At 38.3% G+C, this 17313-nt stretch overlaps 1 protein-coding gene across 1 annotated transcript in view; it reads right to left on the reverse strand.

Moving 5' to 3' along the window:
- Positions 1-2814: 2814 nt before the first annotated feature.
- Positions 2815-17313, reverse strand: part of aass (aminoadipate-semialdehyde synthase) — a 39726-nt gene continuing 25227 nt past the window's right edge. The window contains exons 18-24 of the mRNA XM_083973878.1: positions 14165-14305; positions 13885-14052; positions 12944-13039; positions 10803-10918; positions 7766-7854; positions 6870-7046; positions 2815-5653 (exon numbers count right to left, since the gene is read on the reverse strand). Coding sequence (XP_083830004.1) covers positions 5535-5653; positions 6870-7046; positions 7766-7854; positions 10803-10918; positions 12944-13039; positions 13885-14052; positions 14165-14305 — 906 coding nt within the window. The 3' untranslated portion in view covers positions 2815-5534. The remainder of the gene's footprint in view (positions 5654-6869; positions 7047-7765; positions 7855-10802; positions 10919-12943; positions 13040-13884; positions 14053-14164; positions 14306-17313) is intronic.

Genomic DNA, 17313 nt, shown 5'->3' on the forward strand with positions numbered 1-17313 from the left:
TTAATTTTAATACCTTTTAAGACTTTTTCAAGACCTTCTCAATATTTTCTAATACCTCACCACCACTTACTGCACTTACATCAATGACACTTAAGTTAACAGTTTTAGTTTGTGATAAAGACTATAGAGCACTATGATACAACAGAATTCAAAATAGGTTAGGATAATAAATAAAGGCAAAGTTTATAAAAAAAAAAAAAGACATTGCTCCACTCTCAAAAAACAAAAACAGCAATCTTCTTTTTCATGTAGCCTACCGGTTCATCTTTGTTTTTCAAAAAAATGAATAAATTCACACACTTTTACAATGTTTTTTAGGACTCAAACTCTTGGACAGCCAATTCAGAAAAAATAGCTTCAAAATGTAAGACTTTATAAAGTCGTGAAAAGACTTTTTAATACTTTTTAAAGGTCTTGATTTTCCCAAAATTGATTTATCACCTTTTAATATTTTTCAAGACCCCGCAGATACCCTGCTCTATTATTATTTTAAGTTTCTAATTGCAATGGTGGTTCTTCTGGATGTTTCTTCCATCTCCACACAGATCAAGGTCGACCAGGCGACTAGCTCATCATTTCAAACTTCTACCATCTAAGAAACATGGATGGAGGTCACTGCTGCAGGAAGTTCCTCCCTCCTCATGGTTTTTAGATCATCAGACAGGTGTCTTTGCAAATTTTGGCCAATGACCTGTAGAAACCTTCTCTCAAAGACTTTGAATGCTTCATTGAATATTTCAAAAAATATATTTCAGTGCTTCTGTTTTAATACATTTGCAAAACATTCTAAAATTCAGTTTAAAACTCAGTCATTTTGGACAAACGAGTGTAGATACAGAAGAAAAATGAATTATCATCATAAAATTGTGGAAAAAAAAAAGTGAAGGGGTCTGAATACTTTCTGAATGCTCTTTATGGAATCATGCTTTAATCCCTGCACTGAACCAGTTATTCCAATTGATTTCCCATGTGTTAATCCGGGGCTAAGACTCTGCAAGAAACGCGTCTTTTCAGGACAGAATGTAGGTCAAGTGTCCAGACGTCATCTTGACCGGCCGCCGTTTCCACACCTTCATTTGCATTTTTGACTTTTTCCATAATTACATGCCCAATTATCCCGCTGCTTGGTGGCCTAGTTTGCATGGCTGCCTCCAAATCGAGTGGAAACTGAACGTGGCTGATTGTCTTTTTTTTTTTCTTTTTGCAGCAGAGGAGCCGAGTCGCGGGTCGGTCGGAGGACATGAGGACGGGATCAGAAACATAAACTGTGGAGTGTTTACATGTATTAACTGCTGCCTGTTTCACAGTCTGGTCACAGCTTAAGTATGAAGGTCAAAGACCTGATGAACCCGAGTTTACACAGACGAGACGCTGAGGAGGAGGAGGAGGAGGAGGAGGAGGAGGACGTAGTCAAACCTCTGACTCAAGAAGCGAAGGTCAAAAACCCCGATTTATAAAGCTATTACTATTATTATTACCATATGTACTTGGCACATCTTTTATTTTACTTTTTTAATTATTTTAATTGTTCTATTTACCTATGATACTTGGATATTACATGTACCGACATGTACCGACTGGCATTTGTGCAGTAATTCTAATGTTTTGTTTCTATTGTCTTATCCATTTCCACTATTTTATCTTATGCCTGTTCACTGTTTTTCTGTATGATGTTTTCTTACCTTCTAATTGCTTTATTTTTTCAATGATATTGTATTTGTATTTTGTGAAGCACCTTGTAACTTTGGTTTTGAAAGGTGCTATAGAAATAAAGTTTAATATTATTATTATTATTTTTACATTTTTCTATTTTTCTAATATTTGTGCATTGTGAAGTTGTTATTCTTCTCGATTACTGTTACTTGTCTATCAAGTGATTGACCACAGCTCTGAGTATTTAAATACATCACTTCCTGTTGAAAGTTGCACACCGAGGAAGACGTTGTCGAAACCGGTCTGTGTGTGTGTGTGTGTGTGTTAAGTGCCGACGCAGTTTGCAATAAAAAAAACTATGAGAAGGACACGACACAAGTGCTGCTGCTGCTGCTGCTGCTGGCCTTTCCTCTTTTTCTTTAAGTGCAACTTTTGGCCGTGCACCTCTTCAGTTTGTTCCTGAAAGTGTGTTTTTCTTTGTTTTGAATCTTTCTGTTATTATTATGATAAAATGTAGATTAGTTTCAACATATTTTACATAAACACTCATGTAAAGTAAATATGTATTGTTGGGTAGTTTATAGAAACTCTGTCAATTACATAATGTTCATTTAAGTCATTATATATGGTATTTTATATTTAAAAATCACAGTAATATGAATAATTACAGCTGTTACATAAATAAAGTGGAGGAAAGAGTTGGGTGAATTTTCCAAATGATTAGGCAGTTTATCAGTATCCATATCTGTCTGAATGGATCAATTAAAAATAGACAGTTATTAAGTTTGACACACCTTCATCACATCTGAGCTGAGCAGCAACAGTTTCAGGCAGCAGCAGCAGCTTCGCTCACGGAAACGTCTGCAAAACAAAATCTGAGAGGTGGGAACGTTTGATAAAAACAAAACCAGACAAAAGCTGCAGAAAATCCATATAAAATATTTTATGAGAACAAATTGAAGATTTAATTCATAAATCTCGTCTTATCTGTTGCTATTTGCAGTCTATTGAGATTTAATTTGCAGATGCACAGATATGCACAATTAATACTATAAAAAACAACATGTGAATACAATGTATTTGCATTCAATTTGCTGCAAATAAAAAGAAAGATTATTACATTTATCACATCTTTAAATGATGAAAGAAGGGAAAAAATGATTTAACAGAATGATTGTTTTTATTGACATAACCATTTTTACATTTTAATGAAGCATTCAAAACAAAACTTTAATAAACAGACATGTATTGTGATCTTTAACTCAGATAAAACAAAAACAACAGAAATAAAAGCGGTGTGTGTTCATATTGGAGGTTCATCAGTGAGTAAAATCAAACCAATACTCATCATTAGTTCTTTATGATACTAAAATTCAACTGAATAAACATTAATTAGTGTTAGTGTTTATGGGATTTATAGTCTCTATTTGTAATTCTCTCTTTTCAAATCTGATGGAAACACAAGTCGAGTGTGGGATTCACATAAAAAGCCCATTTCAGGAAAATACATGAAGATATATTATTTAAAAAATAGATATCTCAGGTACATATTATTCATATTAGGTTTTTTTTTAAAGCATGTAACAAACCGTTTATATATAAGGTGGCCACACTCCCCCTTGAAAAACAATCAAATAAATATTGCTCAGGAGACAAACAATAAATACTCAGCAGTCTGAGAAACGTAACACAAACACAGAATTCACTCAAATTCAAAAAACAAATTCAAAACAAATCAAGACGAGTGCTGCTGTTACTGATCATGTTCCAGTTATCGATCATCAATAATGTCCCAAAGGCTGCCAATCCCATTAGATGATTTAATTTTTTTTTTTAAATCTTTGATTCATATAAATTACTGGAGAATATTTTGATTGTCAAAATATTGATTTTGTATTTTCTATAAATGTATCCTTAAACCTGTGTTTAACCTTAAAATTGTGTAGAGATTTGTTCAATCTAAATGAACATGGACAATTTAGTGAGTGAGATATTTAGTGGTAAACTTGACTTGTATATATGTTATTGTGACGTTATTTGAAATGATACTGGTCGCGTACATTCGTTGGTGTTGGTTGGACAAACCAGTTATTAAAAGTCCCCCTGTTTAGTATTAACATGTGGATATGTGATATCAACAACTGTAATTCCCTGTACACACTCATAAATGGATATAACAACACACTAGAATGAAGCTGTTAAGTAATGATATAAAAATGGTGATAGTTGTCAATAAACTACATTAGAAAACATTTCAAATGTCTGCATAGCTGTAGATGTATGTTATTAAATATTACCGGTAATTAAATGTTTATAAATGCTGAACTGGGGGACTACAACAGTTTTGTGTTTATTAGCTGTAGAAGAAACTACCGTTAGCTTAATGGACGAACAGGACAAGCTAATGTTAGCGTCACAAAATAACAAGAAAAACTTAAAATGAGTTTATATTTTGAATCCTGGACGTCCTGATTGAAGGTTTCAATGTTAACAGCTATGTGATGTAACATGTAAAGTGTTTAGTTTAGTTTAGTTTTTGTTTTATGCTAGCTAGCTGCTAGCGACTAACTGACGGACTAGCTAGCTAGTAACTAACTAGCATTGATTTTAGTTTGGTTCAAACCTCTGTGTGTTAAATGTTTAAATAGCTGTTACTGTTAACAATTTCAATTAAATTATATATTTCAAATATTCTAATTTAATAATTTAATCTAATAATAAGATTTTTTTTAATTTTTATAAAACTAAGAGGTCTTTTAGTTTATGCTAGCTAGCTGCTACTGACTGACGGACAAGCTAGCATTAAATTTAGCTCGAACGGACAAACCCCTATGTGTTTTTAACACCATGACCTCATTGTTTACAATTTTAGTTAAATTGTGTATTTCAAATGATTAAGATTGTAATATTTTTTTTTTACGTAGAAAGGGGAATCAAACTTAATTGGTGAAGTCTTTACCACAGTAATTAGCTTTTAAGGATTTTTGAAATGATGGACACGTGTCGTACTCTGAGCTGTTCCTGTTCGTGTCAAGTCAATGTTCAACTACTATTATTATTGTGTATTATTGGGAGCTAATTTAATTACACACATCTTGTTTAAAAACCACAAAATTATAAACTCTTACCAACAAAAACAGAAAAAGTTAAAGAAAATTCCATCATAATCCATCTGAAAATAATCACTAGCAGCTGCTCTCGGCTTCGTACTGAACAACTTTATAAGCCGCGTTTACATTAAATGTTTTTTGTGTTGATGCGTCATTAATGCGACATGAGATAAAATAAGATACGGTGAGATGATATCTTGAATTGAATTAATTACCACAGCTGCTGTTTGAGCGAACGGGGAAGACGGGCAGTGCTTTGTTGATTTCTAACCAACTGAAACTTCACTAAACTTTGCAGATTTGTGATCGCACAATAAAACAGGTTAATAATAAAACTGACTGACTGCTGGCTGCTACACCCTTCATTCTGTTTCTAATAGGTAATACAGTCGTTTTACTGCTGCAATGAGGCAATGCTTGTGCTTTTTATAGTATAATGCTTTAACTTTCTAGTGCCTAATGTAACAACAGTGTTGCATCCGTCGACCTGTAACTCATCTTCACAGAAGAAATCTTTCTCTGAAACAGTCAACGCCAGTGAAAAAAGTCATTTCAGCTTGGCACAGATTCTAATTCAGCCAAACTTAAGATGCTAATATTGAACCTAATATCAGTGATAATTATCATCATCATCAGCTGCCTTTGCAGGAATTTGACAAAAGCAACAAATAGCCAGAGTTGAGAAGGCAGCTAATAGTGTGTGTGTGTGTGTTTTGTAGATTATCTGTGGAGTCGTTAGACAGGATTTAACAGGGAGTCTTCAGTTCAGCTCTAGTCCTCCAGGGTGCTCTTGGAGATGAACTGCAGTCCTTCCTCCTTCAGCCGGGCCAACGCCGGCCCGTAGATCTCCTTCGTCATGGGAACCACCAGACCCTTGGTGTTGATTTCACCTGTAGAGCAAAACACACAGATTTAGTTTCATAAGTTTAGAGGTCGCAGTCTGAAAGGAAGAGGTTAAAAAATAAGATAACTTTTTGGACTATAAGTCGCTACTTTTTTCGCCCACCCCGGTGTCCCAGCTCTCTTATCTGCTGCACCACAACACAAACGCGCTCCGTAACCCGTAATCTTTTGTTCATGTTCATAAAACTACTCAAACACACGTAACATTGTATATGTTATGTAACGTTATCCACCACTCCATTTATTGGTTTATCGCCGGCTTCATTGTAAACAAATGCACATGGCTGAGAGGAGTGTAACTAAAACAGCGGAAAAGCCACCGGACTTGTATATTAGTTCCCTACTGTCTTTCTGTGTAAATATCTCTTGTTACAACATTAAAACCTGCAGCTTATATTCAAGTGCGGCCTCTATATATGTACAAAATGTATTTATTTTCTTTTAAAATTTAGCTAGTGCGGCTTATATTCAAGTGTGCTCAATAGTCCGAAAAGTATGGTAAGCTAACTTTAGCTTTACAAGTTAATAGGATAAAGTAAAATTGATTTTAAAGACTAACATAATCATGTATAATTATGTAACATTACGACACATGAAGCAAATACTCGGAACTACTTCTTCTTTTGAAATCCCTCCGCCCAGCAGCAGTCGTGTCTGGAATGTAGTTCTGGCTGCATTTCCCTCTAAAACAACTCTGTCTGGTAACGTTGTGTTATTATCTCATAGCGTGGTGAATGTGCAGGTCACAGCTTGTCCACCAGAGCGTTGTGGAGTTGTTGGATTGTGTATTTGATGAGTTTGATGAGGGACAGGTTGACCTGTACCGTGCGCAATGCAGAGCTCACGTCTCTGCCCCGCCGATCTCAAAACAGCATGCACCGATAATTAACGGTAATGAACCTACTGCTACTACGACTATAGGGATTATGGTGAAAAATGTTGAACTATCCCTTTAAGAAGTCTTTATTGTCAATGTTATTGAGAGTTTAGTTCAGTAATGGCCCGGGGGAAGTGATGTTAACTTCACAGAGTGGACGAACTTACATGAACTTACATCAATATTCATACTTTACGGTTCATCAAGCTGCTAATTGATCATTTATTTGTTTTTCCAAAATCTGCATCTTATATTATTCTAATAATAATCCTCAGAATAAAAGTTTGTCATGTAGCATTTCAGTGGCCTGAGTGTGTGCTACTGACCGTCGAGCATCATGCGAGCAGCGATGGCTGCTGGGTAACCCACGGTCTTGGCCATGGCGGAGAAGCCGTCGGGGTCTCCGTACACCACCAGGCTGATGTGTTTGGTCTCCAGCTCGCCGGTCGGGTGTCGAATCCCCACGTCGTTCCTCATGATGATCATGTCTCTCTCGCCCTTATCTGAGGGAGGAGTTATTGATTATAGTTCAGAAAGTTTTTATTTTTTAATTTCCACATAGAATTTAATTTAAAATCAGTTTAAAACCAGTGAGAAATAAAGAAAACAGTTGTTTACCAAGTGCATTAAATTACATGACATTTAAATCACATTACTGTCAACAGTTCTATGATCAACTTGTAAATCAACTGATAATGAGCTGTCTACTATTTGAAGATCAATTAAATAACTTGTCATTTGATCGCTGAACAAAACAAAAACATTAAATAAAATCAACCTGAGCTTTAGAAAAAAGCTGTTTATTGTTAAAGAGAACAAACAACAATAATCAATAATAAATAAGTGATCTTTATGTGCAGCCCTGATAAGACGGTTGTAAAAGGTAAAAATAGAAGTTAAAGGTTAGAGATTATGGATTAAAATGACCGAGAGGTTCCAATAGTTTTACGTTATTCAACTCAACCTGGATGGAAAATGAATGGACGGTCCAATTAAAACCAGATAAGTTAAATTCTGGTGTAAATATGATTATTTTTTAGGATTAATTATAGTGTAGATGGCTGTTTTTCAACCAAATCCCCACACAGATAGAGTTTATAAATCAATATTACCAGGAAAATATTAAATTCATTCATTCTGCTAACTTTTGAGGACTTTTGGGAAAAAGTAAAAACATATTTCTATTCCTTTTATTCCCTCTGGTTTCTGTTTTGTTTCTCACCGAATGACAGTTTAGCCTCCAGATGTTTGGCCACCGCCGCCAGAACGCTGTCGGCGTGAGGCACCGACTCATCGCTCAGCATCCCAAACCTGAACACACACACAGAGAGAGAGAAAGAGACAAAATAAAATAAAATAAAATAACATAAAATAAAATTAAATAAATAAAAAAAAACAAGACTTTTCTCCTCACAATAAAACAACCTTCACAAAGCCGTATTAAAAGCTTTCAAAAAGAAAATGACTCTGCCTCGCCGCCGCCCGCGGCCCACACATCCTTGGCTGAATCTAAAGAGATGAGCAGTTGCTTTTGTCGCTGCTTTTGCTGGTGAATTGAATAAATGAACAACAAGTCATTCAATTTGAGCTGCGAGCGCGTTGGCTTTTTACCCTTTTTTATTTTTTTAAAAAGGCACAGATGGAATGTTTCCAACAGCTCGACGCCACCAAAGCCACCGCAGGAATTTACGTTTGAATGGCCAGCGCCAGCGAGAGCAGAACAATGACGGCAAGCACAGAGCCTTGGTCTAAAGAGACACCCTTGAATAAAATAAAATAAAAAATAAAAAATATATAATAAAATCTGATTTAAAGTGCGGAGCGAGCGCGTTTCTCCACTTAGAGCAGAACACTCGACGTAGGAGGAAGAGCTGGAGAGCAGCAGCAGAAACCTCGGCCTTGCTCTCCTCTCGCTCCAACATCCAGCACGCTGCTCAAGCTCCAACTCTGAAGAGCTGGAGGAGAAGAGGAGGAGGAGAGGAGGAGGAGAGGAGGGGGGCAGATAGATGATGTAAACCCCCCCACTCTGCCTCCTCCACAGCTGCTCGAACAGCTGCATGAACATGAACATTGGAGGAAGCAGAAGCAGGTAAACAGCTGTTCTGATTGAAACCTCCACCATCTGATCCGATCTCAGAGATCAGCTTAGAGTAAGGGGCGCCGAAAATAATCGATTCAAAGATGCATCGAGATTCTTAAAGCAGAAGTAAGTAGAATGTTTGTGTTAATATAAGTCTTAAATAGTTATATCTTCCGACAGCAATCACTTCTATAGAGTGTTTGGTCTGAAACACGGGTCTGTCAGTCACTCTGCTCTGCTCTGAGCCGAGGAGAAAACTTTCCTTGTATCCTACAACCTTTATCCAATGAGGAGAGAGAACGGCATAAACGGACGAGGGCGGCTGACAGGAAGTTAGCCAAAACCACCGGATCGCTTACTTCTGCTTTAATTGGACGATTCTGAATTGATGCAGTTATGTCACATAATCGATTTTTAAATTCAAACAATTAATTCCTGCATAGAGAAATCTCATCTTCTGTTGTCAATAAACACACCTGGATACGGTGCTGCAACCAAACTACACAACTGTTAGATGATTGGCTGTTTGCCTGTCACTCATAGCGTTCAGGATGTTACTTTTACACTTTTACTTTCAACATATTTTACATAAACACTCATGTAAAGTAAATATGTGTTGTTGGGTAGTTTCTGTCAATTACATAATGTTCATTTAAGTCATTTAAAAATCACCGTAATATGAATAATTACAGCTGTTACATAAATAAAGTGGATGAAAGGGAAGAAGAAATAAATATCAATAAATGTAAAAATGCTGGATGAACAAAGATCAGTGAGGTGAAACTGAGTTGGGTGAAATTTCCAAATGATTAGGCAGTTTATCGATATCCATATCTATCTGAATGGATCAATTGAGAATAGACAGCTTTCTGTTTGTTTTTCAGGATGTTTCAATGTCCCACATCCTTGACTTTTACACAGCTGACTTGTATCATCAGAACAGACGCGTCCTGTGAGGCAACATAGAAAATTGTGATGCATCGTATGATCGCATCGAACCGAATCGTAGGCTGGTGAATCGTAACAGAATTGAATCGTGAGGCCGAGGTGAAGATGCACACCACTAGTTTAGAGCCCGTCCACACAGAGAGACGGGTTTCAGTGAATCTGCACACGTTTTTTTATAGTTTCAGAGGTGAAAACTGTATTTTTTGGAAACGGGTCCCAGAGTGTGAAAAATCTGAAAACACCGCCCCAGTGTTTTCATGTAGACGCCCCAAAATGTCTCTTTAGTGAAACAATGATGTCATACCCCCCCACGGTAACATCAACATTTAACCCACTTCAGTGTTTCCTCTAGGAATTTCTTTTAAAGGGATACTTCACCCAAAATCAACAATTCACCAATCATCTACTCACCATCATGCCAAGGAGTTCCAGGGGGGTTAAGTTCTCCAGACCCTTCCTTGGCATGACGGTGAGTAAGATGATTGGTGAATTATTGGTTTTGGGTGAAGTATCCCTTTAAAGAGGAACTAAACCCCCAAACCACTTTTTTCTGCTGAAAACAAATATATTTGGGTATAAGGTAGTGTTGTCAGTTGATTCTGGTCCAACTTTTGACATTTTAGTCAAAATATTTCAATTTGGTGTATTTTGTAGTAAAAATGTAGAGTGACTGCCCTCTATGGGTTGAAACACGGCTATTACAATCGAATTTTTCTATTGGCTGAGATGGAGGCAGATGACGTTTTGGAGGCAGCTTTCGTCACCGGCCACCAGCTCCCCAACCAATCAGCACCGGCTGCTGCCTGCCGCTAACGGTTGCTAGGCACTCTAGCTGCTCTGCTGCGGCTAACGGCTGCTAACAGCTGCCTGAACGGGAATCGTTAGTGCGGCCGCCGGCGCTAACGAGCCGTTAACGAGCTAACGAGCCGGCGGATCAGCTGTAAATGCTGTGTCACGGCTCTGGCGTCCTCTCCTAGTAGTGTCCGCCCTACTAGTGCTGTTAGAGTCGCTCGTTAGCGCTAGCAGAAGTGTCGATGTGTGTTTATTACTTTTTTTTCTCTTTTGTGTGATTTCGCGGGTGTGAATGGGGCGCAGGGGAGGGGGGAGGGGGGATCGGAGAGTGCTCCTGAGTCCCGCCCATAATCAAGGCATTTTTTGAATTTCAAGCTTAGAGCACGTCATCCAAAACTGAGGGGTTTAGTTCCCCACGGTGGACAGTTTGGTCTCTCACCATCTCATCGTCTCCATCCTGAAGTCGTCCTTCCCGATGCGTTCGTACACGGCCGCTTCAAACGCCTCCTGGGACACGGAGGAGGACAAACCCATCTGCTTCACCAGCAGGTCTTTCTGTAAGGACAGAGGAGACAAGGACACAACGTCAACTCCTTCACTGTCTCTTTCACTGTCTCCTACACTGTCTCCTACATCCTTCACTGTCTCCTACATCCTTCACTGTGTCCTTCATCTGCTTCACCAGCAGGTCTTTCTGTAAGGACAGAGGAGACAAGGACACAAGGTCAACTCCTACATCCTTCACTGTCTCCTTCTCTGTCTCCTTCACTGTCTCCTACATCCTTCACTGTCTCTTTCACTGTCTCCTTCACCCTCCACTTGGAGCTCAGACACCTGTAGAAACATCAAGGTTTAACTTCTGCAGGTGGGCCACTACTTGTGCATTTCTCTTTGTCGCTTTGTTTCCACATTATAAAATATAAAATAAAGATTTTATTGAGTGAGTGGGGGCTGAGGATTATTAAAAACTGCTCCTCATCATCATCATCATCCTCCTCATCATCCTCCTCCTCATCCTCCTCATCATCCTGTTTTTGACTCCTGAACACACAGCTCATGTGTTTCATCTCTTTCATCCACCTCAGGATAAAAGGCGACAAACAGCAGCATCCTGTGTAAACTCTCCTGGGTGTCAGCGAGGCCTCGGCATCGCTGCAGCCTTGATGTTGACAAGCAGCTATTGACGCTGGTAATAGACTCTTCAGATAAACCCACTTCCACGGTCGGACGAGGCTTCAAGTGGACGAGCCGCAGAGAAAACAGCTCATTTTTATACAAACTGAACTGAACTGAACTGAACTGAACGCTGCTGCAGGATGAAGTGGAGAGGAGAGGAGGCAGAGCCCTTTCAGTCCCTGTGTTTCACCGTCTTCAATCATGATCTCCCCTTTGAAAACACCGAGATATGTGACTTTGCCATTGGATAGATCCAAGAGATCTTTATGTGCCCAGTTGAGGGCTGGGATTCTCCCTCTGGCAGTAGAAGTAGGTCGGTTTAACTCAGTACCTGATTATGAAAGACTATGCACATTATGTAAATAAACACTGCAGTTAGCATGAAATTACATCGTAAAATTAAGGATTTATACAAATGTAATTTGAAATTTTGATTTAAAAATTGTTTTCCCCACTTTTTGTGTGTGATGGGGTGGATATGCTATGCTTAACAGAGAAGGTTTTGAAAGAAAAATTTACCAAAAATGTTCTAAAAGAAAAATCAGAATTCACCATTGTTTGCACTTCCCTCCTTCAAACTCTTGCATGATGTCACTTCCTGTTTCCTGTTTCCTTACAGGAAGTGTATTCCATTTTGGCGCAAAATTACATTGGTGTGACGGGGTGGAATATGAAATTGATGGACATGGAGAAATTATGCTATTTTAATAAAAAAATATGACATTTTAATATAATTAACATATTTCCTATTAAGAAGAAAGTATTTCTAACTATAAGAACAATAAATGTTTGAGATGTATTTGATATTTTTTAAGTTTTACATTACATGAATGAGAAAAATGGTCAGAGCGGACATAAAAAAATGACTGTAGTTTAACACAAAAAGTTATATATGTGCAAATTGTATATTTATTATTTACTTTTATTTTACCTCATGCTAGAAAGTAAACTTTAATTAATGGCTTCAGACACTGAAAGTATTACTGACAGTTTTATTATGCCTCCTATACCTCTTTGAATGTTGGGGACCCAAACAGGCAGTTTTTGTTTCAGAAAATGCAAAATGTGAAACCGGAGTTGTTTTGGGTTGATGATGATGAGGTAAAGTTGGAATGGTTCTTCAGAAAAGAAGTCTTTACTAGAGCTACTTTCATAAAAAGTGCCTGGTCAAAAAGAAAAAGTGAATTATTTATGTGAATTCCATGTGGTTTTTGGTTTTGTTTGGTTTTGTCTGTGCTCTGATGATTTTGTTTGGTGTCTAAATATGATGATAATGTGTCTTGTAAGCCCTTATAGGCTGGGCGCCTTAATTGGTGCACGACACGTAGTAAATAAATATAAATTCATTCATTCATTCATTCACAGAGAGGCTCCTCATTCCTCACGCTGCAGCTTCGTTCTTACCCAGGAGACGGGGGAGGCTGTGGGCTGCAGGGCGGGACACGGCTCGCTGTCGATCAGACCCAGTTTCACAAAACCACTCATGGCCTTGGAGAAGCCCTGAAGGAGCAGAAGCAGAAGCAGAACTCAACTCAACCTCAAACAACGAACACAAACGAGAAAAAACTAAAAAGAAACTTCATTATTTCAGTTTTTTTTTAAAAGCTCCATGTTTTCTGTCTTCTATTTTGAAGGGTTGATCCATGAGAAGGTCTAAAAAAAAAAAAAAAAAAGTGTAGTTTTCCATCTCCTCTCTCTCTCAGCTTCTCTCTGGAGCTCTAGTAACAGCAGGTTGGTGTCAGCCAATCAGAAGAGAGGAGGAGGCTCTGAGCCTCTCTTCTGATTGGCTGACTGTTTTCTAAAGTGATCCAATAAAAAATAGAGCAGATTTCAGAATAAAACACTCAAGGAAACTAAATCCTGCAAAGTTGTTGGATGATGTTGTCCAGGTGGTGAGGGGGCGGGGCTTAGTTGCGACATCACAAAGTGACAGGAAGTCCTGACGGCTGGTTTTAAGGCTCAGTTTCTGAATACAGGCTGTGTGCATTTCTCTGTGGACTGAGGCTTTGATACTTTCACAGTATTAATATAGAACCTAGAGCTGCTTTATAATCACACTACACATGGACATCTACCTTTATACTGTATGGAGCTTTAACACAAACATCTACCTTTACACTGTATGGAGCTTTAATACAAACATCTACCTTTATACTGTATGGAGCTTTAACACAAACATCTACCTTTATACTGTATGGAGCTTTAACACAAACATCTACCTTTATACTGTATGGAGCTTTAACACAAACATCTACCTTTATACTGTATGGAGCTTTAACACAAACATCTACCTTTATACTGAATGGAGCTTTAATACAAACATCAGTCTTTTTCCTGTGTTGTACCTTGAAGCGCAGCGTCCCTCTGACCAGTGTGTGTGCGCTCTGGATGCCGTACGACTCGGCGTATTTGGTGCTGTCGCGGTTTGGAAATCCCTCCAGGTTGAACCCGGGCAGGAAGTCCATGGCCGAGGACGAGTCCATCAGAGAGCCGCCGGCCGGGACGCTCACCACCTGCAGCAAAGCAAACATGAGACACACAGGTTCAGATTTGTCGTGTTTTATATTAATAAAATAATAAAAAATAATAACATCTTTAGTTTGTGACCCTTCGGGGCCTCCGTACCTGGTCGTCTTTGAGGAAGACGGCCTGGCTGATGGTGTTGAGCAGGACGCCGTATGGACTCCAGCTGAACTTGTAGCGAAGAGGATTGTCTGAACACTCAGGAGCAGGAAGACCGCCGCAGAACGAGCTGTACGACTCCACCTGGACCACACAGATAAAATCAATAATCAATCAACTTGTCAGTCTTAAGTCAGTTTTAACAGAGCTCTGACACTCACTCACACTTTAAGTACGTTTCGAACAGAAATTGAGGTTCTTTCAACATTTTAAAGTCGTTAAAAATCAATACATCCACATGTCTGAAGAGAAAATCAGCTGATATTTATTACTGTCCTTTTTATGACTCTATAAGACAACAATTGTTTAGTAAAGTAGATCCAAATAACGAATTTGTGTGGTTAGACGATGCTGAGAAGCTAAAACATCTTTTTCATTTGAATATTTTTGCATTTTCTTTATTTTCTTGAAAAGGCTTGGGCAATGAGACGAAGAGCGATGTATAGTTGAGTACTGAAAGTAATCTTAAGTTGTTTATTTATGTGTCACACTTGTGTGGCAGGTAATAGCAACAGGAAGGACTGTCTAGTCTTTTTTTTGTATTTGTTATCAAATGTGTCTTGTAATCTCATATGGGATGGGCCACAGTGGTGGCATGACACGAAAATAAAAAAAAACATTCATTCATTCATATTTAACAATAAATATTAAGGTATACAATTCAATTTTTAATTATATATAATTCTTTATTCACTTATTTTTAACCTCTTACCACTCCTATAAATGCTGTAATATTCGCCTATCCAAGGCGTACCCAAAGTAAATTGAATGCTGTTCTTGAACTGTTTGGAGAATATGGATGGGCTTGGTCTCTTTTGAAAGGTAACACTCTGAAGTTCTTCCCCAAACTGAAATAATCACTATAAGTGCTACTACCATTAGGGGTGGTTAATTGGCCCAATTTCCCGATTCGATTCGATTACGATTATTGAAGTCTCGATTCGATTACAGACCGATTTTCGATTATTAACGATTATCGATTCGATTTTCGATTATTAATGATTATTGTTATGATTATTATCAGTCAGTTGCTGAATTATTATTAGCCTATTTTTATTTATTGAAAACCACAGATTAATTTTCTCTTTGTGCGTTGATTGCTTGTTGGCTCATTTCTTGATTCTTGGATTTTTTGTTACAATAAGTTACTTTAACTGATCATGGACCCTTTGTATTTTTGGAAGTGTCACAAAGGAGATTTAAATTAGTAAGTCTATTTTTTTGAAAGACAGATGCAACACATATTTTACTGTAGGCTTTAGATAATGTACACATAAAAACAGAACACAACACACGTAACTAGTGATCAAATAATATTGCTCTGGAACAACCAGCTTGCACACATTTTACTTTAGCCTACTGACCACAGTTATAAAAACAGAGCACGCTGTGTAACTTCAACTTCAGTGATCAAATCATTGCCCTGGAGCAACCAGATTCTTATGGAGGAAGACCAGCTGGTCCTCATGTTGTGACGTGTTAACAGCGCTAAAGCCAAAATTAAAACAGTTTTTAGCAGCTTTACTGCTATGTTTATAGCGATGCTAATTTCTGTTGGCCCGTCTATGGTGTTTTACATTATACAACGTTAGCATTAAGCTAGCGGACTTTATGCTTCAAAAGCAAGCTCACTGCTGTCTGTCCCATAGAAAAACATGACAGCGGCAGCCTAGTGTGGAACATGAACCACGTGACCGCGCTGGCGGCGACATCAAAAGCTGTCGCCACTCAATTGTATCAATCTTTGTCTCGCTCCGGCACCGTTAGCACCTTGTTAGCACCTTGTTAGCAACTACACACTTGCTCGCTGGCTCAGTTACACAGCCTCTTGTTATGACAGACAGACCGCTCCACCTTGTGGTTAAATCCTGTACATCCAGTAACAAGAGGACTCGCCTTTGTATTACAATTTGAAAAATATAAAAAAAAAAATTAAAAAAAAAATTGAAAAAAAAAAAAAATTGAATTTTTTTTTTTTGAAAAATATAAATAATCGATTTTTGGAAAATTAATAATCGATTCATAATCGGTCATTTAATAATCGCGATTAATCGATTATCGATTTTTTTCACCACCCCTAACTACCATTGAGTAATCTAAGTGGGAACACACTGAATTAGAATGTTTTTATTCTCGCCTGAATTTTTTTTTTGCAATCAGATGCCTGAAGATGAGTGTAGCTGGGAATTTTAGCTGGAAAACACAATGGGACTACAGCATGAAGCCTTACCTGGCCCCAGTTCAAATTTGATAACAATCCTGCTAAAAATGAGTATTTTACACATGTTTTTCTAAGTGTATGTCTAGGCGTTTTCCTAAAGTTGCCATTGAGAAACAATACATGCGCCAAAGTGCAGCTTTTGCACAGTTACGCATGAATATGGCAGTGCTGCCTTTTCCCAGGGACCGTGAATGCAGCACATCGTTTTTTTCGGAATTTCATTGGCTATTCAATGCATCAGTTGCCATTGGGATCGGTTCCTATTGGCTGAAGTCATTCAGCGCTGTCGGAGGGGATGTTCCTCATGAGACACAGCCACTCATTCGCTATTGCAGGCGGCAGCCGGGGACAGGGAGCTTGTGATTGGTCGAGTGAGTTGTCAATCGAAAGGTCAGAGTGCAGCGCCATTTTGTGAAGTGAAATAAACATTGTTTTCATGTAAACGCCGGACTTATGAGGAGAAATAAACGGATTTACTGGATATACTTTACTGGATTGGATTTACTGGACTTTTCTGAATGTAACGACATCCAGTTTGTGGGGAAACCCTGTGATCCTGAGCCTGCCCTGACACAAATCGTGAGTTATATCGGCTTTTTACGAACTTTGTTAGCATGTTTATAGTCTGATTCGAGTGTTGCTGTGATGATTATATTTAGGAATGGTCGGCATATCTTTAATCACAAGAGTTTTAGCTTTCCAACGATATGTGGCATGACTATTTCAAGTGACTGGTGACATCCTCTATGACACCTCCCTGTTTAAACTCCCCCCGGGGGCCCGTGGGCGGGCCGTAGGAACGGGAAGAGGTTTGTTTCTCAACGAGCTGTACGACTCCACCTGGACAACACCGATAAAATCAATAATCAAT

Source organism: Trachurus trachurus (genome assembly GCF_905171665.1).
Source record: "Trachurus trachurus genome assembly, chromosome: 6".
NCBI lineage: Eukaryota > Metazoa > Chordata > Actinopteri > Carangiformes > Carangidae > Trachurus > Trachurus trachurus.